Source organism: Oryzias melastigma, linkage group LG22 (genome assembly GCF_002922805.2).
Source record: "Oryzias melastigma strain HK-1 linkage group LG22, ASM292280v2, whole genome shotgun sequence".
NCBI classification, from domain to species: Eukaryota; Metazoa; Chordata; class Actinopteri; order Beloniformes; family Adrianichthyidae; genus Oryzias; species Oryzias melastigma.
The window spans coordinates 14,092,470-14,113,992 of NC_050533.1; the positions used below are offsets into that span (position 1 = coordinate 14,092,470).

The window sequence follows — 21,523 nt, forward strand, 5'->3', positions numbered from 1 at the left end:
AATGGCTTGGTCCTCGACGTTTGTTCCGACCTTTCCTGAGTTTGCGTACAGCCAGCATGCAGTGGCTGGGTGACAGGTCCCATATGCGCAGGGTTTTGTCATCGCTGACGGTGGCACAGAGAGGGAGGTGAGGATGAGAAGCCAGGCCCCACACTTCACCCTCCATGTGACCCTGGAGACACATGTGGACCATAAATATGTCATTGGTACTTGCTACAAGGCAAGAAATGCCAAACTTTCTCAGCTCTAGATAGAAAAAGTAACAAGCACTCTATTACACTGTCATCATCTGAATTTTTGGAATTATTAATAATCTCTCATGGCTAGCTAGTTCAACTTTAAGCCACGAAATAAATTAATAGGAATATGTTTACAGTCTTGAATTGATCAAACAGAAAAAATCTGTTCTCTGTAACTGGAAATGAGCTTGTACCTCATTTTTTGAGTCGAAGTGATGATTTTTTTCATTTTCTTAGCTATTATGAACTGCTGCTTTATATGTTATAAAATAGCATAAGCATCGGGGTCACCCATGATGGATTCTTGGCTTATCCTGGCACTCTTAAGAGTAGTTTGTTTGGTGTAGTGAGCTGCAGGCTGATCAATGTGTTGCATGCTGTTTTACATGCTGAGCTTCAAATCTCACTCAATACCAAACAAAGATCTGCTATGCCAAAGGGCATGATCGATCGCTGAAGTTTGATTACATCAAGTCAGTCTAGAAATAGACATGTTGCATGCTTCGCATGGGGAAATCATCTCTCTTAGAAACTCTTCTTGTATCTGGTTTTAGTCTTTAAACCATCAGTGTATCCATTTATTATTAAAGGCAATACTCCAGCACAGTTTTCCTATATGGTTTTTATGAGTTTACATATTTAGAAAGATAAATGTTTGCACTTTAATGAAAAAGACCCACTTAAGCAAAATGGCTTTCGTAGTGTGGTATTATGTGTCAACCATCGTTTCCTGAGAAATAAACTCTTGTGCCAGGAAAGCAAAACACATTATGGACCAATTTTCTCAAGAATAGATTTTCAACTTATTTTTATTCCATTTTAAGTTCAAAAAAACTAAACAAAAAAAAAACATCAAAAGATTGTTTTACAAAGTTTCCCCATTCAAAGATCCCTCAGTCCCTTCAATGTGTGGCTTATTCAGATTGGAGTTTGTCTAACATAGTTTTCAGCACCAGTCATTGGACATAGTGTAACTGATTATTTTCCATTTCCAAAACAGAAAAACTATTTTTTGTTCTATTTTTAAATAGTCTTATTAGGACTCTGTGTCCTCCTGACAAGATTGGTGAAGTCCTATATGACTATTATTATTCACAGTCTGCTGAAGATGTTCAATTTCCAGCACTTATAATGAAGGTAGAGAATAGAAGTAGAGTCACAAGTGGTACCTAAGATCATAAAGTTGGTGTTACAAGAATTAATTGCCTTTTATATTCTTTAGTCTTAAAACTTCAGTAGTGATGAACATAGACCATACATCAGGCGCGGCACACATAAACTGGCAGGGGAGCTCCTTGTCTCTGACCCTGCACGGCCTGGCTCACAGCCTGATCCCAGTCTTCTCCCATTAGAGCAGGACACATCCCATGTGTGCTGGACAGTGGGGCAGAGTTGCTCAGCTGTGTGTTCACTCAGAACCCAAAGCAATCTATCAGGTAACGGAGAGATGTGGCCTGAAGTCTGCAGGCACGTTGGGAAAGAAAAATGTCTCCCAGTGAGAAACGAGGACACATCATTAGGAGTAGATATACCAGCATGTCAATAGCACAGAGCTTCACTTTAGGCGTTCCTCGCTCTCGTTTCTGATAAAGTTGGTCTGAAGCAGAATGAGGGAGAAAAGTATCTATTTCTGAATGATGGTCTTTGTATATGAAAGAGGGCTCTAACTCACTGTGATCTGCAAGTACAACAAGCATTTGCACTGCAGCTTTTTTATTGAGGGCTTCTTGTACTTGTCCTTCAGTGATTGGACATCCACAGTTGAAGTCAGTCTTAAGAAAAACTTCTCCACACACCAGTTCTTCTTTAGAGCTTAAGCCAACAGAGGACCACATCATCTAAAGCGAAACAAAGCGTTATGGATCTATATGTTTTACTGTTGCTAGTCAACAAGTTAACTGCTTTGATTGGCTGCATATTGTGACTATCAGACAAAATTGTGGCTTAAAAACCTTCTTCCTGCAGGAAAGTGTTCAGTTTCTCTTTTCTGAGGCTACCTATGAGCAAACACAAACTTAGGGGTAGTCAAAGTAGAGTAAGTCCTGGATTAATTAAAACCATCAATTTAAGACTAGACTTAAGTTTTGTTTTGTCAGGGAGAACATTTTGCACACTTCATGGTATGGCCTTGAAGTTGACACTAGGGCTGCCACAAACGATTATTTCAATAGTCGACTAATCACCGATTATTTTTTCCGATTAGTCGACTAATCGGATCATGCACAAAGTTGATGTAAAACACAAATCTTAACCATCATTCACTTTAAACTAACTAATTAAAGGCCAAATTAGCCTAAAAAAAGCCCAAGTTAGCAAAGACAGCTAGCATGTAACCGAAATAAAAACTCCAAAATAGCCTAAAAAACCTTAAAAAATGCCAAAATAGTCCAATAAGCTAGCATAACACCATTATAACTTTCAACTTTACTACACTGACTCCATTTAATATAAAGTAACGACTAATCGACTATTAAATTAGTTGTCGACTATTTTAATAGTCGATTAGTCGTCGATTAGTCGAATAATCGTGGCAGCCCTAGTTGACACATTTCGTTCTGTTTCTTCAATCAGAACTCCTGCAATCAACAACTTTGATGTTCTGCCGTCTGGGTTTTGTGTGGACATTACAATGCACTTTGTTTGTGACCTTTAAAGTTATGAATGTCCACCCATTTGTGTGGATTATTTGAGACTATTACTGTGAAAAAGCAAAGACTCAGAGTGGACCACACTCCCTGTGACCCTTTTGTCTGCAGAACAATTTGAGTTTTCCAATATCTTTATTTAAGTTGTTACAGCAGCTATTTGGGTGAGTTGCTCTTTCTGAACCCTGTCTTGACCTATTAATCCTTCAATTTATGGCTTTGATTTTGTGGCTCAGGTTACTGTTTGTCTTGGTCAGCAATGTTCTTCAATTCTTTTCAAAAGTGACCTGTTTTTCTCTTAAAATAAAGTGAGAATGACAGATTCTATGGTTTGGTCAGTATGTTCTCCATTTTGTTTTTAGGTCTTTTGCTATTTATTTAGTTTCCACAGGTAATTTTAGCACCAAGAGGCTTTGTTTAGTTCACTTAGTTGTCCGATTTCAAGACATTTTGTAAAGTTATTGAAGACAGCTGAAAATCCTGTGACGAATGACTGCAAAAAGGTTTATTATGCTGTCATGACATTTCTCTTTACTCACCTGGACCAGTAGAGTAATGGGTCCACTCTTGTCCACCTCCAATATCTCTCCATTTTTGGTTCCTACAAGAATGTGGCCATGGCCGAGGGATATGGCACGAATGGAGGGATTGTCCTCCAACAGAAGGCCTGCAGAGTTGGAGAATAAATGAATAAAAATGTAAGACATTTATGTCAAGTGAGTTAAAATGTGTGTGTCGGATTCGAAATGTCACACCCCATGATACATTGAATGACTATGAATCAGCAGGAGTCAGTTCGAGGCTTACCTTTAGAGCCTGGAGCGAGGACTGCTCTCTTGATGGCATAGGTCTTGAGACACCTCTCAAAAGTGTCATCCCACAGAGCAACGATACCATCCTTTCCACCAGTAACAAAACCCTGAACAGAAAAATGTTGGCACTTTATCAGATCTTCAGTTTTCAAACATATTCTTTGAGACCTTCCAGTTACAATTAGCATTTATCCTGTTTTTAATTAGATTGAATGTGTTAGGTCGGTCAGAATCTACACCTTGTCTTGTAATTGGAAAAACTCAATCACTATTGTTACTTTTTCAGGAGGCGGTAATCTAAATATTTACTTTGTCAGCAGTGATAATGACAATGCAGCCTGTTGCTATGATTAGTCTTATGAAGGCTGTTTCCATCAAGTCAGCGTCTGTCTCCCTTTAGGGTGTGGCAGCAAACACAAATTGGCTAAATTATACCAGTAATTACATTTCATGGTAGACCAATTAGATATAAATATGGAGATATGTTTACATACAAATTGCAGATGTCAGGTCATGCATCAAACAGCAAGTTTAGAGTCTCCAAGGACCTAATGTGCAAATATCACTTTCCACCATTGAGGCTTTGCAAAAGACAGTAATGTAATGTGACATGAACATTTTGTGTTAAAGTTAGATTTCCGTCTGAGTGGGTTTGTAATTTTGTGAAGTATTTTCTCATCATCACGTCTTTTAAATGGCTGCTCAAACCCAAAAACAGCTAATATACAAATATACAAAATTAAATTATCATTTCTGCATTTCAAATCAATACAAGTATCAAGAAATGAAATATCACGATATATCGCCAAATCGATTTTTCCCTACACCCTATTTAAAACGTACCTTTTCTAGTGCATGCATACTGAAAACAGGGCCATCATGAGCTTTGACAGTCTTCATCAGGAACATATCTCTCCATATGCAAATGTCGCCCGAGCATGTTCCTGAAAACACCATCTCCTCCGACCAACCATACACCGCACACATCATCGTCTCAGTCTTTCCCATGTTCCCCTTGCGCCCAATTAGACCACCACCTGAAAGGGAAGCCGACAGCAAGTTCATCCAGTGACGTGTCACAGCATAGCGAGAGTTGTGCTTGTTAGAGTCTTATTCAGTCAACACTATTACACACATGAAAAGAATAGAAATATGTATGAATAGCACAGTTCTTACCAGCTTTATGCCAAAACTTCATATGTTTCACACCAGCAGTAATGAGCTTGTCGGGGACGTAGGGATTAATTTTGACAACAAATATTTTATCCTTGCTCCCTCTAGAAAGAAACACATTAAAACTGAAAATTAATACAAGCATTAATATTTATGCTAAACTTTGTAAAGGTTTAAGCTGCACTAGAATAATTCAGATGTTAAATCAATAATTTATGGAAATAAATTGTAAAACTTCTTAAAAATTGCAGCATTTTTGAGGAAAATGCTGTTCTAATACTTAAAAACACCCACCTGCTTGCTTTGGATTCAAGTCCAGATTCCACTTTTCTCAACACGAACATTTCATACACATGCCTTACTGCCTAACTAGGTAATATAAAATAAGGTGGCACATTAAGAAACTGTCTCTGTTAGGGATCTCGCTCTGCCCACCACAGCGCACTGCCCCTAAGGGTCTGCAAAGGAAAGTAGTGCTGCTCCAATTTGTCCATGAGCTGCAGTGAGAGTCTGACACACTGCATGCAGAATCAAGATCTTTTTTTTTCATTCAGAAATACACAGTTCTAGCTAGAGTGTGGTGTAAAAATACATCTCTAAGATGTCAGTATAATGCTAAAATCTAATACACTGCAACACAATCCTGTCAGGAAGCTGAAATAATTTGAACAAAACAAAAAAAACACAAATATATTTTTATGTTTTATATTATTTTTTAAAGTTTTTTATGCTATTCGTGTTTTCTGGTATTTCTGTGTAAATATGTAATTCATTTGTAAATAATTTTCATTAAATTCTGAAATTCCTAAAGCAATGCAACCCAAGAGAATTACATTGATTGTTACAATGAAAAATTCAATGCAAGAAAGGTGAAAGACTGCAGAGGAGCAGTTGTAATACAAAGGATAATTTCCTTTCTTTCCAGCTATTCATCACTCAGACTTTCCCAGTAAAGTGGCTTCAATTTAGTGCTCATCTATAAATGTCCATATTTAAACTGCTGCTGCTCAGAGAATCTACAATATTAACTATGTTTTTTTAAAGCCCTCCTGGTGTGGAGGCGGCAGCTGCTGTGTGCTGAAAGGCCGACTTGTAGCTGTGTCAACATTGTGATGTACCTAAAGCATACTAACCGCATGGCAGAGAGCTTCTCGCCTTTTTTCCAGTCCCACAGCACAATAGTGTGATTATCATCCAGGCCAATAGAGACTAGGCGCTTCCCATCCGCTGTCGTGCAAAAAAAAAAAAAAAACATTCAGGAAAAGCAAAGTAAAAGATGGTTGCTGTTTTCTCTTCTTTGAAGTGTAGCCGTTCTTAGCAGCATAAAAGCATCTTAGTTTGATTTGCAGCAGGCACTGCAATGACACTGGCGTACAGATCACAGGCGTGCCTCCGTCTGGGGCCAATTATGGGTAGTAAGATGAATTGCTGTGTTTTGGTGGTGCCAGACCATCATGACAAGACAGCAAAAATTGATTTTTTTCTAAAGTGGTTGTCTTGTAAATTTACCTTTTTCTCTCATGTTTAATATCAATTCTTTGGTTTACAAGAAAGCTAGCTGTTCATTTTAGACAGTTTTTTTTTTAAGTGTTTTACCTGAAAAATCCAAAGCGCAAACACCAAGTTGGTGAGAACCTTTTAGCACCGACATGGGCTTTAATGTTTCAGTGTCCCAAATGTGGACTGAAGAATCTCTGCCAACCTGAGAAACATCAGATTATACTAAGTAAACCAATAATGATAGGTAAATGTGAAAGAATCAGATGAAAAGCTTTTTTTCTGACTTAAAAGGCCTTGAATCTCAGCAGTTACCTGGCCTGTTGCCACAAAGTCTTTCAGGGGGTGTATAGCCAGACAGAGGATGTCATCGTCATGGCCCATATAGAAACGCTGAGTGTTTTGCTGTCTGTTATACACCACCCCAACAGCAGCAACGTGATAGACAATCTCTCCGGTCTGGGTGTAGAAGAGGTTGCTTCTGCAATCATAGCCTCTGTAGCTGCAAATTAAACAAATAAAAGGCATGAAAGTTTGTTTGAATTTGCTTTTTTAGAGTCAATGTAGCTTGGATTTTGTCAAAGTTCTCTGTTTAAATCTTCCCACCCGTGGATGAAGTGTAACTTAATCCCACTCGCCGGAGCTCGTTCTCTTTTTTTCATAGCTGTGGCTCGATGTTTCACTTTGCACTGCTCTTTGAGCTGAGGTAGATCTTCTTTATAAACCTGGGTTCCAGTAGAAATGAGCAAAACATTAAAAAAAATACAGATGGATGGTGTGTTTAGAATGAAAAACCTGTTGGATTCTATCACACACCTGCCGTCTGTATGTGAGCTGCGTCTCCTGCTCGATTTCCGAGTCCATCTCAGGCACGTCTGATTGGTCGGAGTCCGATTCTTCACTGTTAGAGTCTGCCAAGGTCTCTGCAGGCGGAAACAAGGTTAAATCAGAGTGCCAGTAGCGCTCTCTTTAATCAGATAAACACCCCTCTAAGAACACAGTAATAAAAAGCGTGATCTTCAATGGGAGTGAGGGTCAATCATGTAATTGAACAATGACATCTCCTATGTAATGGATTGTTATGTGTACAGTGACAATGCTGAAGAAATCTGCTGATGTAGCACAGTAAACCTAGGCCAAGACAAGGCCATAAGTAGATCTGGCAGCATAAGGCGACTCCCCCCCACCACCACCACCCCAAGATCCATTAGGAAAATTAAAAGGAATAGCAGTTAGTGTGTGGGGGTAATTTCAGAGAGCACAACTGCACTCTGTCTCTGGGAAAAATATGACTTTGGAATGACAGTGCAGTTATACTTTCCAAGCTCCACTCCGTTTTATTGGATTCTTCCTAATTAAGGTGATGGCTGTTCCTTTGAAAAGCATCATGAGATTAATAGTTTGTTTAAATGGAAGACAGAAAGGAAGAATATGGCGGAGACCAGCAGCTGTGTAGACATTATGCAATAAAAATCCACCACTACTATATCGGTTGTGAAGAAACTAAATCTGTAGAGATTTCTAGAATGAATTTAGTGCATAGCTTGCTAATAGACGTTGATAGGTATGAATATCTCTAACTAACGCTGACTGTGAGTAGGAGCTTATCTACTACAAAAGAACTGTCTAACCCTAACCCCTCTCCAGCAAAGGTGAATTGTATTTAATAATTCATATTTAGAGCTGTAATTCACTTGAAATGTCTGTTACGTTCCAATTATTTGTGGTGTTCCTCAGGGTTCTGTGTTTGGAATAATATGTTTCACTTTATTTACTACTCCATTAGATAATATTATTAAGCAGCTCAATAATAAAAAATGAAAAAGAGTCATCGAGGAATTTTAAAAAGGCAGATAAGATAGTCACATTATATTTTGAACCAGAATGCTTGAGAAATTCCTTTTCTGGTCATGTTTTATCTCTGAATAGCCTACATTTTGCCTTTGTGCTGTAACAAAATAAATTGTTTCTGACTAGGACACAGGGTACCTCACAAAGAAACCTTTTTATGTGTAACAAACAAAAATTACAAATATCATATAAATAATTGGTTTGATAAAAATAAGTAGGAGATTTAATATTTTTTTCTATTTTGACATCTGTTCAGGGGGCTTTAGAAGAGAATTTAATAATCCTCTCCTAACATATAAAGCCTCAAATGAATGAGTTCTGCTGAAAGAGCTCAGGGTTACATGTTTCTCAAAAACACTACATTGTTCTTCGACTGCAGACTGAAAGTTTGCAGAATTTTAATGTTTCATATTATTATTATGAGAAGAAATGACAATAAAAAATGCAGTTGAAAGGAGGAAGTTTGAAAACTATACATGTTTTGTTTTGACCAAAACGTGTGGCAAATACTTTTTTAAAGATCCTGTTCCTTTTTGATAAAATGCTATTGGATTAAGCCATCACAAATAGTCTCTTGCCTAATTTAATAGTGGATAGTTAAGGAGGCATTATTTATTTTGCAAAGTGTGTGAATTGTCTTCAAATTGTTTGGACAGATGTGTATTTTAAATGTTCCTGATAACCAACCTGATAATACCAAAATCTTCTCACCTTGTGGCGCTATATGCAAAGCCTCTTTGGACTTTCTTTCTGGAACAAACTTCCACTGGAACACTGAATGATCTGCTCCACCAATGGTTATGACCCACTGATAGTCATGTGACCATCTTGCATTGGTTATATGGGCTGAGTGACCTAAATACTTCTTAAATTTTGCTCCTGAAACAAATAGAAAAACATACATTTATGCAGTGTTTTACAGTGATTTTAATGTATAGCAACATATTTGAAAAGTCTCACCTTTTTTTATGCAAGGATATCGGAACAGTTTGACTAATCCGTAATCGTCCGCCGTTACTAATACTTGATTGCTAAAGTTGCCATCAACTGAGTTGATGTCATTGATATCTGAGTACTTGGGCCATATTCCGTTGACCTCAGGGCCCAACACACAGGTCCATGAAGCCCACTGCACCAGCTTCAGCTCCTCCCTGTTGGTCACTTCCTTCCCACCTCAACAAAAAACGAAAAGGTTTACCTCACAGAGCCAAAACCATTTTATCCGGAGTAGTTAATGGTCTGTCACTAACTTGGCATTCTGTAAAAGAGCCTCCGGCCGCTGCCATCATTAGTTTGCAGGTATTTGCTGTCTGTGGACCAATCCATGTGTGTAATGAAGCTGTTGGAGCCCATGCACTCTCCCACTTTCTTGTACCTCTGCACCACACCATAGACGTCCACTGAGTTCTCATTAGACCCGACAGCCAAGTGGGCCCCATCAGGGGAGTACTTCAGCTCGTGGATGGCCTCCTTCCTGTCCTTGATGTGAACCACCTCAGTCATGTCTCTAGAGGGAGACGGAGGAGGAGAAGGAGGGATGCCAAAGATGCATCTTATTCACTTTGCATTAGATTCACTTTGGATCAGAGTTTATATTTCCCCTTTTGATCTACACAACCCACCTGACTCTTAGGACGGTGAAAGAGCCATCTTTCATTCCCAAAGCCAGATGAATTCCGTCAGTGCTCACAGCTGCGCAGCGAATCGGCTCCTCCATGTTGCAACGAGCTATCAGTGCATGATCTATAAGGCTCCATATTCTTCAGACACAACAAGGTAAAGAACATTAGGACAGAAAGCAGTGATGGAACAGCAGAAATCTTCCAACAAAAACAAAGGAAGGACAAAAATCATTTTTTTAAAATAAAATACAAAAACATTATCAAAATAGGAAGATAAAAATTTGTGTAACTTAAAAGCAGATAAATGGCAAGTCTTTGTTAAGTTTTTCTTGAAATTACATATTGAGTTAAAATGCATTTAAAACATGTTTATTTCAATTAAATTGATCTTCACTTTTAAATTGGAACGATAATTAACCAAATCCAAAAATTGGAATTTCATAAAAACAAATGAATATTTATTAAAATTATGTGGAATCATACATTAAACTTTATTAAAAGAATCCCATTGATATAGTATTTTGTGTATCCCTTATTATTCCAAAATCCCAAAACCCGATCTAAATCCTCACCTGACCGAACGGTCATCGCTTCCCGTCATGGCCAGAGGCTTGGTGGGATGCACGGCCAAAGCCCAGAGTTCGCCCTCACAGTGACCCTGCATGATGAGGAAGGGCTTGTTGCGGTCGTGGACCACCACTTCAAAGATTTCACTGTCCTGTGTGCCCACAAGTATGTGATCTCCCCTCCAGCACACACTCCGGACAGACAGTCCTGTAAGAACACACACACAAAAGGTCAGGCAAAATAAAAAAATGTATGGAAACATTAATAGTGTTAGACATTTTCTTCTTCTATGCTTATTGGAAAAGACACAACAGGTATTATTAAAACAGCAGCTAGCTTTCCGATCTGCAGGCTAGCGCAGGGGTTTATACAGGAAGACATCAAGCCGCTCTGCAACTGTATCTGTGTACAGGATGCATATGCTCAACATACACAATACTGTGCAAGACAATTTGGATTTGTGGAGTTGCCACTCATCATGCAATACATACCACAACAGAGGTAAACTGACCTCAAACATCAAACAAAAACTATTTGAGATGACTTCAGAATCAGAAAAATGGAGTCCTGCAACAGTTTCTGATTTCACCATCATGGATTCCATGACAGACATAAGCAAGCGAAATTGACCAAAGCCACAAGCGGATTGTGGCAGGTCCTCCATGATGAAACTCATTTGACAAGTCCCGAGAAAAACTGACGAATCAGCAAGCACTTTAGCACAAATGTTCATACAGTAACTAGATTTGTTTCACTTTAACCATTACCTCATGGTAAAATAATAAAATAATGAAAAGTCAGTAATGTTTTCAGTGAAACATTCTCACTAAATGTTGCAGTTGGCTTAATGCATAAGGCTACAGATGAACCCAACCTCCTTATACGATGAAAAACTGTGAAGGTACTTGGATTTACTAAAAAGAGGACAGCAAAACAGCATGGAAGCTGCTACAGACAGACTACATTTGCCTAATTCACCCTTTATAACGTTACCCACCTCGGCTATTTTCACCTCTAGCTACTGTTAGATCCAAGACAAGAGTAAAGGTGATGGAGGAAATAGGAAACAAAAAGGGAAAATGTTAGTAAGGTGGGAAGGAATGTCAAAAAGAATGGCTTTTGTTATCCAAAGGTGTTGGTTCTTGTCGTGTATGTTTGTGGACAAACGTTTTCTAGACTCTAACCCTCAATTTAATTAAAGAAAAAAGGCAGTTTGAAATCACCTTTATATCCTTGGTCCGTTTCCCTGAGATCAATGACAGTAATTGGTTTAAAGTTAAGATCCCACAGTCGGACGCATCCGTCCCGACCTCCGGTGGCGAAACCCTCTTCACAGGCATTCATGCTGAAAATCCCTGACTGGAAGAAATGAAAGACTGTAAGGGTATGCCATGAAGCCAGTTTCAGCCTCAACTTGTAAAATGTCATTTGTTTGGCAACATTCATTAACCCTTTAACACCTGGGGATCAACGTTGATCGTGTTAACGGTTGAAGGGTTACAGTAAATCAAAGATCATAAACACTGGAGCTCTGGTGTTAAAGGGTTAATTATTGATAAATTTAAAAACTCCACTGTCTCAAAAGTGAAACGGGCTCAAGTTGAGACCTTTAGAGAAACATTTGGTATCACAAAAAGCTGGAATTACCATGTACTGTAGTTATTATCCCCTCCCCCATTTGACTACCCCCTCACCCAGATGTTGATCCCATAGATATCATTTAATCCTGCAGAGCAAAAGGCTGATCCTTCTCTACGGGGCGGAACAAATGATACAAACATGTCTTGGTTCAAACCTTTCATTAACTTCACTAAATGCTTTGGTAGCCCATTATAACATGGGTTTTTATTAATGTCAATGCTAATGCATAAAAGTGGCTGTTATAACTATATTTAATAGGTAATTAATGCTTAATTATCAACATTAATACAATGATCCTTATTATAGAGTGTTACCGATTCTTTTTGTTGTCAAACACAGACGTGTCACAACTGGTGTGTGTTGGAAAAGCAGCCTGGAAGACGACATACTTAAGTACAACCCACCATATATACATACCCCATGAGCTCCTTGAATGGTTCTCAACAGGTTGATCCCTTTCCAAACATAGATGTCACCATTCAAGGCACCCGAATATGTGATCTCATCCTTGGCGCAGGCAAGGCAGAGGATGGTTTGGAGATCCCCCGTTTTACCAAACACCCCGCGTTTGGGTGTTAGAGCATTACCACACAAGCTCCAAAACTGCAAACAGAGGTGGTGTAAGAAAACTGTGGCTAAACAGGCCATCACACCTTTGTTAAAATCATAGAAAAGTAAAGTTAAATTCAATGCATACAGAGGAGAGACTGCACTTTTTTTTTTTTTTGCTAGAGGCCTGTTGCTGCAACCACCTGATCAGCATGCACAGACACAGACACACTCCCACACGCATGCAGGCTCATTATTTATGAACAAGGTCATTGGGATGCACGGACACGGCTTCGTCTGAGGGCTAAATCTCTAACACAAGAAGGAAGAAGGAAAGAGAGAAGCCTCGTCTGCTTTGGGGATGAGATCACAGGGATGAAGCTTGGGGAAGGCGTCTCGAATACTTAAACACCTCAATCCGCATGCAGAAGGGAGACATGCTCATTAGTGACGAGATATATAGGAAAACGCCGGCTCTTTTTTTCCTGCTGTGTGCAAAAGGCAGTGGCGACAAACAAATGAGCACCTTTACTGCGACACCCCCTTCTAATATATCTGACAAAGACAGACAGAACGTCTGCGCGCTAACAGGAGGGGTCGATTATCGGGGACAGGCATCGCAGACTAAGATACAGCCCTGCCTTGAGATTTATAAAGGCTCCTTAGCACTTCAGCGGTACGGGGCTTATCCGATCTGCAGCTACGATTTCTAACATTTGCAACATGTGCAGGATGACATGTGGGGGTGAAAGTCAAGCAAGTCAAAACGACGGTAAAAATGTGAGATCTTTGTGCAGCTTTACAAGAAAGTGTGTCAAGTGCTAGCTTTTTTTGTCAGGAGGTTTTGCGGCGCAGTCTGCAGCAGAAACAGTGGGGATGAATTCACCAGGACTGCGCTGCCTTCTCTGCCCACAACTGATAAGGCAGGGCGGCACGGGTACGTGCTAATCCCTTTGCTCTTGTATTACTAGGAGATAGTATACTAGAGTATAATGAGGCCACAAGCTGGAGGCCAAGGCATGTAGTTGAAGTGATCCCATCAACTTAGCTCCAAGCATCTATTATTTTGTCACAAAAATGATCCAGCAAAACTACTATTCACATATATACTTTTGTTTTAGGAAGCAATTTTTAATCTTCTTGTATTTAGAAACATTTTTATGAAATGACATGAAATCTTTTTCACAGTCACAGTGGGAGCTGTGGGGTTTTGCTTGGCTGTAGAGGGTGAACTGAGGCAGCAGTTCAGGGAGCAGTGCCAGGTAAGTTAGTCTGACAGTGCTGTGACTCCGTAATCAGACTTGCTGGCCAAATTCCATTTCCACACACCAGCTCTCCATTTGTTAAGGTGCATGGCAGTCCCAATTCTCTTTGGATAACATCCTACTTTACCCTTTAAATGGGAAAAGTTTTCATCTAAAACAATTAACCAACATAAATGGCAACAAAGAAAAGAAAACAAACACATCTTTGAATCCATGATAGGATTTGAGGATATAAATCACAGAAAAAATATGCACCATAATAGTAATGGTTTCTATTTTTGCAGATTTTCAAAAAAAATCCCCCACAGAGTTTTTAATGCCTGACTACAACTGGAAAAAACAGTAACTCATTGTTTTTTGTGTAGTCTGCTTTTTTTCACCTGGTTACCACTGTCTGAAAATCTAGGATATACGAGCCGAATGGACAACTCTAAAGTGCCACTTAATTTACATTGTCGTCTATTGTCAAATCATTTCATAGATAGATAGATCTTTATTTGTCATCGCACAGGAACAATGAAATTAAAAGTGTTTCCTGGTCAGTACACTCATACCTTAAAAACAACCCATGGTAAAAACTTACCAAATAAAATGCATTTGTCTCTTAAAACATCAAAACAGGACATTCAATATGTGTTAAAATTGTTAAAATCTGAGAAAAAATTGTTAATAAATATTTAATAAAAATTTCCGATGGTCTTTTTACTATCATTATGCACTTTTAAGCCAAAATCAAAAATCCCATTTAATTTTGTAAGAGATGTTTTCTGCAGAAATACTGGAACTCATCAGAAATTCACCTGTGACTGAAGTAAGCCTCCACTGATATCCCATCCTCTTCCTTTTGTGTATATGCTCTCTTGCTAGCTTATAGCCCCTCACACCCCGACCAAACATTAGCGGTGCAACAAAAATGGCTAGCACTATCGGAACTTGCTCGCCATTAAGCCAGATGGCAGCTCAGTCGAGGAAAAAAATATGTTAATGTAAATATTTCTTCACAAGAGGATGTAGTTCTAAGAGCTTTTTTAAACTGCATTTTAATCTGCTCCTGATTTGCAACAATTTGAACAAAGAAATACACAGATATGCATCTTTAAGCTTAAATTATTGTCCTCCATCATGAGAAAAATTCTAGGAGAACACGTTCAGAACACCAAAAACAAGATTTAAAGTGTTTCTTTATATTGCCTCGCTGAAAACCAATGCACACAGCCACAGAGTCACTTGGCAAATTAATATTAGGCCTTTAACCGCAATTTGGACCTGGTTGTTAAGCATGTTTATAATAGTGTTATAGTAATTTTGCAAATTGATTTAGGTTTTAAAGTTTAACAGTATAGGCTCAGCTCTAATTCATATCCTCTAAATACTTGAAATTTAACATTATGTTAAAAAAATTATTAAAAATGCCATAAAAATATATGTTTTACTGTGCTAAAACCTGAGGGTAACGCAACACAGTTACAGCAAAATGACTGTGCAAGTGGTTCTTACAGATCAGAGGAACTTATTTTCTGATGCATAGATGGTTTTAATATTTCAATATATAAATAAACCAAAAGAATTCTGCTTATGAATGACAATTGAGAGTCATTATGGCTGGCAGCACCAAAGCTCTTAAATAATCATAAATAGTTATACATATATGTATGCGTCTGTGGGTATGTGTGTGTTGGTAGGCGGAATAAGAGCAAACTAAGGTCTTAGTTGTCCAGAACAAATCGAAACACAAACAGTCATGAGGATCTGTGCAATGAGGGAAGCGTCCTCATCACTGAGGTTGTGTTTTCCTCAGCCCTCTAGTGAGTGGATTACCGGGACTAAATCTCCTGCATGCTCTGAGTGCTATAATCGCTGAGCGAGCACAGGCCGAGGGAGCAGATGTCACATGGGCAGCAGTGTGAAGGCTGGGGAATTATGTGGGACAACTGTTGGATCGCCTTGGCATCAGAAAACCAGAGACGAGGGAAGGAGGGGAGGATGGGAAGGGCTGGATTGAAGGATTCAGCGGAGATGGTGAAAGGGGGTGGTGGAGTGGGAGGGCGGGGGGTGGTCTCCATAGCGGCTGGAGGGAATTTCTGTGTCACAGCAGTGGAGGGAAAGTTCAGAAGGGAATTACTATGAGTGAGACCGGGCCGGATTGAAGAAAGGGAGTCATCAGTGAGACGTTTGCAACCAGTAAGAAATAAGCACAGTAGATTGTACTGAGGGCATCTAACCCATTTAAACACGCTGCCCTGTTTAGTCGCACAAGGCCAGGGGGCCCATTTCCTATTCCAGCATGATTCATTTTTATGTTTTCTGGACATAAACCTCTATGCTGCACAACTATATATCCTCAGGGAAAAGACGGTGAAGACACCCTGCATCAATTCAGAGTGGATTCATGCGGACCACTTTTTGCATAAAGTGATAGAGATCGGGGCGGAAAAGGAAGTGGGCACAGCTGCAGTTCATACAGCAGACGGTTTTCAAAAGCTGAATGAAGAAGGCTGAAAGGGAGAATGCCGGGCAAAGCTGCAGAATCACCATAAAACGAGAGAGAGAAAAAAATCTCCTCTGCAGTGGAAATTACTACAGATTCCCAGTCACTGCCTGCCCCAGATTTGATAAGTGCCTAATAACCGTGGACTCCAAAAAAAAAAAAAAAAGGAGTTTGCATAGATCTATTTTAAGGCTTCTTTGTGACCAGGGATAAAAAGGATCAACAAATTTCCAAAAAATTATCATTTGATTGCAGCTATTAGAGTTAATAGCACCATAAATGACAAAAAAATGGCTGTACCTTGATATGTTTGACCCCACAGCTTACAAGCTTGCTTGGCTGGTACAAATCCCATGATATATCAAATATCTGTAAGAGAAAAAAACTGTTTTAAACACAAGAATTGTTTTAAACAAGTCTCACTGAATAACATTACGTTCAGATACTTAACATTTGATTATTTGTTTAGTTGCACTCCATCTATCAGTGCTGCATTTTTACAAATTATTTTTTAATATCCTTCTTTTATAAGCTGTGTTGTAGAAAGGTCACAATCAATCAAGTTTTTTATTCGTTTATGCAGGTGGTGATGAAGCCTGTGGTGGAAACAGGGACATAAAAAAGAGCTTACCCTGTCTGTGTGACCAGGAGCGACCGCCAGCACCTTCCCTCTCCTCCAGTCCCACACACAGATTGTGTTTTTTGAGTCCAAGCCGACAGACACCAAACACTGCAAATACAGCACAAAAAAAAAAACTTAAACTGAAGTCATCCACCCACCACCATAGGCTTAGTTACACGGATGGAGGCCACAATAAAAAGGCTAATAATGGCTGCAGACCAGAAGAGAACAGTTGTCCAGCCCCTGGCACTTTTAGCATGAGCACATTTGTGTCCTTTAGCTGGAGGAGCCACCTATAGCTGACTGCCTAAGTAAGCAGCAGTGGCAGTGGAGCAGAAGAACAGAGCGGCTCTCATGGAAATCCTTTTCTATTCTGGCCCATTCTTTGGCATAGTTTATGACTGAATTGATTTTTTAAAGACCCGCTGTTTGGCCGTGTATAGAAGCATGCGCTGGAGAATTTTTACAGCCCTATTATATGTTTTGGAATATCTAAAAGGCAAGCTCAAGTGAAACCATGTGGATAGTGAGCATGTGGTCAGATTCAAGGATTGGTTTTAATGGTTGCTGTTTATAATATTAGATGAATTGCCTGACAACCTTTAGACTTTTTAACATTCCTTAACTCCACAACACTTATAGTATTTTAATTAGATGTTTAAAACTTTATGGATGGTTACAAGTTACTTTAGTGTCTTCTGAAGTCCTCCACTTCTACATTAATGGCACCTGTTTGAATTTATTATATTTAATCAATCATGGTTTTGACACGGAGCACAAACACATTTTTTGACGTGGGTGGGCTCTGAAGCACAGAAGTTTACATTTAAATGTACATTTTAAGTTTTTGTTTTTGCATGACTTTTTAAAGTTATAAAAACTGATGTTGTTATGTATTTTTGAGCAGATGACCGGCGACTATTCATGATGTCATCAAACAGTAATATCTGAATTTGAAGACACTATTAATCCATATGTCTTTTGTTGCAGGAAAAAAATAGAGGTAGGGAGAAGCTGTAGGTCTAGGGGAGCAATTTGGATTCAGCCAAAGTCTGTGTAGGAAGTTAAAAATCTGCTGCATAGAAACAACCCTAAAACATTACAGCTCTAGAGGAGATCTGCATGGGGGAATGGGCCAAAATACCAGCAAAAGTATGTAAATATTTGAACTTACTTAACCTCCAACAAATTGCCAACAAATGGCAGACTGTATAACAATGTACTGAGATGAACATTTGCTATTGTCCAAATACTTTTAATTTGCAGATAAATTCTTTAAAAATCATGATTTTTCTATATTATTTTTTCTCATTTTTGTCTCTCACAGATGAGGTTGGCCTCAATCTATTTTTTTAATTGGGAAAGCTTGTACAATTAGTGGTGAGACTAAACACTTTTATTAGTTTGCCTGACTGTACTTATTTTTAAATAAAAAAAACATAGCAATGTTTTGACATTTTCTTTATTTTTAATTTACATCTATCTTGATTTTTTTTAAATATGTTGTATGAACAAAACTTTATACAACAAAAAGGCAATAGGTTAAAAAAATAATATGTAAAAATGAGGAAAAAAGTTGAGAAGTAATTCATTTTAGGTTACAGTTCTGACATAATTGTCCTTAAAGACTAGTTCAAGAGATACAAATATTTTCTGAAGCCAAATTTTAATTACCCATTCATTACTTTGAATTACCTATTCAAAGTAATGAAGTTAACAAAGTAGGTCTGTTGTTTGGTAAATCAATTAGCTGTTAACATACTGTATAACCTGCAGTGTTTTTAATCTTCTTGAAACTTAATTAGGGTTTTAGATTGTCAGCATAAAAATGTGTTCAGCTTGTCATCTTCTTGAATGTAACTTCAGCAAAAGCACAGTGTGACATGTACTAAACTGTTAAATGGGTTGAAGAAGCATAAAGTGGAAGAAAGGACTTGGCTTCATGTACTTTTTATTCTACATGACACCCCCACAGTTCATACTAGCCGCCTAGAACATCAATGCATCTTTTTTGACATCGTCTTAATGGATGGACCGGCTAACCGAACAATGGATTCCTAGTAAATGTTATGTGTGTTTAGCTTCTATATCTCTGGATCCAGGAAAGAAGAGAAGGGGAGTAAACAGAGCCACTAAACGCTGTCACATTCTATCTAGTTCTCAAGCTCCCAAACCGAGCAGAAAAATAGCACTGGGTCAACTCTGGGACTCTCAGTTTATAAAAAAAAAGAGAAAAGGAAAAACAAAACTCAAAACAGTGAACTTTGACTTTAACTTATGTGGTTTCTTGGTACAACTTTAAATTTAAAATGATGAAAAGTTTGTATTTTGCTTCCCACCTGTCCTTCAAGGTCAAAAGCCAGGCAGGCGATGCCGTGGGTGTGGACGTCTTTGAGGATGGACACCGTCTGCACAGTGTAGGAGTCCCACACGCAGATGTAAGGCTCTTTGCCCACTTGTCCCGTGGCCACCAACACACGCTCCGGATGCAGCGCCAAACTGTAAAGAGTGAGCAGTCGTGGGTTAGCTTTGCCATTTGCGTGCTGGCGCTCGTGTGCCGAGGGCAGACGAGGGATTTACTGCCACAGCAGAGAGCACTGAAATGAGATGAACACATTAAATCTGTGATGGGTCGGAACATGAAAACAGAGGGGCAGCTTGATGAGCTGACATGGTTCAATTAACTTCATTATGCCTGCACGCACACACAGCCTGGTTTCATTCATGTCTAGTATTCAGAGTTTAAAAATCGTTGCTGGCAAACTGGGAGATGTTATCCTTCATTTTTGTTTCAACTATGTCCGGGAAAGTTCACTCCCTCTTCCACCCTCTTGTAATCTTTGCTTTCTCTTATTACCAACCAGGCTTTTTTAAATCTACAATCCTCTTTTTCCTTATTAAAGAACTATTTTTCTAGTTTTTTTCTACACTGGCCAATTTATAATTGCATTAAGGAAAAAAGAATAGTGGTATATTTTTCATTTCCACATAATTTATAGGGAAAACATTATATATATGCTATTTACTACTACTTCTAGAAAATCTAGTAAACAATTTATCATATGCAAATTTGGCCTCTTTTACATTTTAGAGTTAACAGTAAAAGAGGGAAGACGCTAACACATTAATGGAAGACTTCCAAGAATTCCAAGGCTTGAAGGTTAGAAATGTGAACAAAAAGTGTTGTTAAGAGACTGAATTCAAACTTAAAATTTGCATTTACTGTTAAAACCAACACAGTTGGAGTAAAGCATTGCAAGACTACTTTGTGTAATTTAGGCTTTAATTGGCTTTTTGTTTGTTCAAAGAGAACAGAACAGCAGAATTTCATCTGTGAAAACCAATAAGACCTCTGAAACTGCTTCCAGTCGTTTGAAGAATGGGTTTAAAATGGAGAGAGTTAATCACAATTTACAGAAAGACAGTCAAAGCTTCCAAAAACATTAAATGTTACAGTTAGGCATGGTGGTGGAAGGTTCAGGATGTGGGATTTTAATCGACTGGGTCAACTAGGAGGGAATCAAAGAAGCCATAATTTGTCTAAAATACAATTTCTTGTGAGGAAAATGACAAATCAAAACATCTGTGACTTTCATAATCACCGTTTAATCAAGCTATAAATCAGTTATAGAAGCTGTTCTGCTTTTGCTCTACTTTCATGAACTGCTTTTGCATTCCCTTTCATTGTTTTTTTTTTTACCATAGAAAGACACAATTTGATAGATTCTATTTTTTAAAGTAGCAGCACAGTGATGTGGTGTCCCTATCACCCACTACAATGCATGTTTCACAGTGAATGCATTAGTTTTCTGTGGACACTCCAGATTCTCAGCCAACAAACATGTCTGCCATTAAGTCTATCTTTACTGTGGAGATTTTTTATGCATAAGTAATTTCCGGATTTCATTATTTTATTTTATTATGATAAATAAGAGTGATTTTCAATAGTTTCATATGTTTGACCTTTGTTACATTTGAGCATAAATTAATTTGTTTTTTTTACATTTCCTCATTTTGTCTGCAGTAAGCCTGTTTGACAATTTAATGTATAAATAAAGTTTGGTTTGATTTGATAGTCACTCTTGTGTCTGTGGTTAGACAAAAGCAGGTTTAGATTATGGATTATAGATACTGTTGTTCATTTGATATTGGATTTATGTAATTTGTAAGGCCCATAAACATGTTTTTTTTATTAAAAAAATTAACATAAAGAGTTCAAACTTTCTTTTTCATAGAATGTCCTTTCTTTGTAAAGACAGCACTCTATCCATCATAATCTGAGATATTGATTGAAGTGCTGATTCCTGGATTTTCTAATCCAGGTTTGTTTGGAAATTCAAAAAGAATCCAACTCAGCCTTTGTAATTGAATTAGCTCATGACAGTCTTCATTTGTTCATTTGACCACTCCTCTGTAACACTTCTGACTTCATTCAGTTTCAGTGCTGGTTGTTCTGTCCACCTGGTAACACATTCTCGAAATGACAGGATTATGGTCAGACAAAACCAGCCTGATTTTTGACCATCTTGAGAAACTATTATTGTGTCTTCAC

The 21,523-nt window shown here is 38.4% G+C and overlaps 1 protein-coding gene across 6 annotated transcripts in view; it reads right to left on the reverse strand.

Moving 5' to 3' along the window:
* The window catches only part of eml5 (EMAP like 5), a 34,394-nt gene that overhangs the window by 9,262 nt on the left and 3,609 nt on the right, over positions 1–21,523 (reverse strand). For 3 of the 6 annotated variants that reach the window (XM_036210117.1, XM_024276859.2, XM_024276851.2), the window contains exons 2-22: positions 19,311–19,470; positions 16,981–17,079; positions 16,650–16,718; positions 12,465–12,650; positions 11,630–11,765; positions 11,404–11,427; positions 10,412–10,613; positions 9,840–9,977; positions 9,468–9,724; positions 9,178–9,390; positions 8,929–9,096; positions 7,183–7,289; positions 6,973–7,091; positions 6,682–6,868; positions 6,466–6,571; positions 6,003–6,096; positions 4,873–4,973; positions 4,540–4,733; positions 3,692–3,803; positions 3,424–3,551; positions 31–172 (exon numbers count right to left, since the gene is read on the reverse strand). In XM_036210117.1, the coding sequence (XP_036066010.1) occupies positions 31–172; positions 3,424–3,551; positions 3,692–3,803; positions 4,540–4,733; positions 4,873–4,973; positions 6,003–6,096; positions 6,466–6,571; positions 6,682–6,868; positions 6,973–7,091; positions 7,183–7,289; positions 8,929–9,096; positions 9,178–9,390; positions 9,468–9,724; positions 9,840–9,977; positions 10,412–10,613; positions 11,404–11,427; positions 11,630–11,765; positions 12,465–12,650; positions 16,650–16,718; positions 16,981–17,079; positions 19,311–19,470 (2,942 nt within the window). The remainder of the gene's footprint in view (positions 1–30; positions 173–3,423; positions 3,552–3,691; positions 3,804–4,539; positions 4,734–4,872; positions 4,974–6,002; positions 6,097–6,465; positions 6,572–6,681; positions 6,869–6,972; positions 7,092–7,182; positions 7,290–8,928; positions 9,097–9,177; positions 9,391–9,467; positions 9,725–9,839; positions 9,978–10,411; positions 10,614–11,403; positions 11,428–11,629; positions 11,766–12,464; positions 12,651–16,649; positions 16,719–16,980; positions 17,080–19,310; positions 19,471–21,523) is intronic. The other 3 variants (XM_024276875.2, XM_036210118.1, XM_024276866.2) reach the window with 1 other exon arrangement.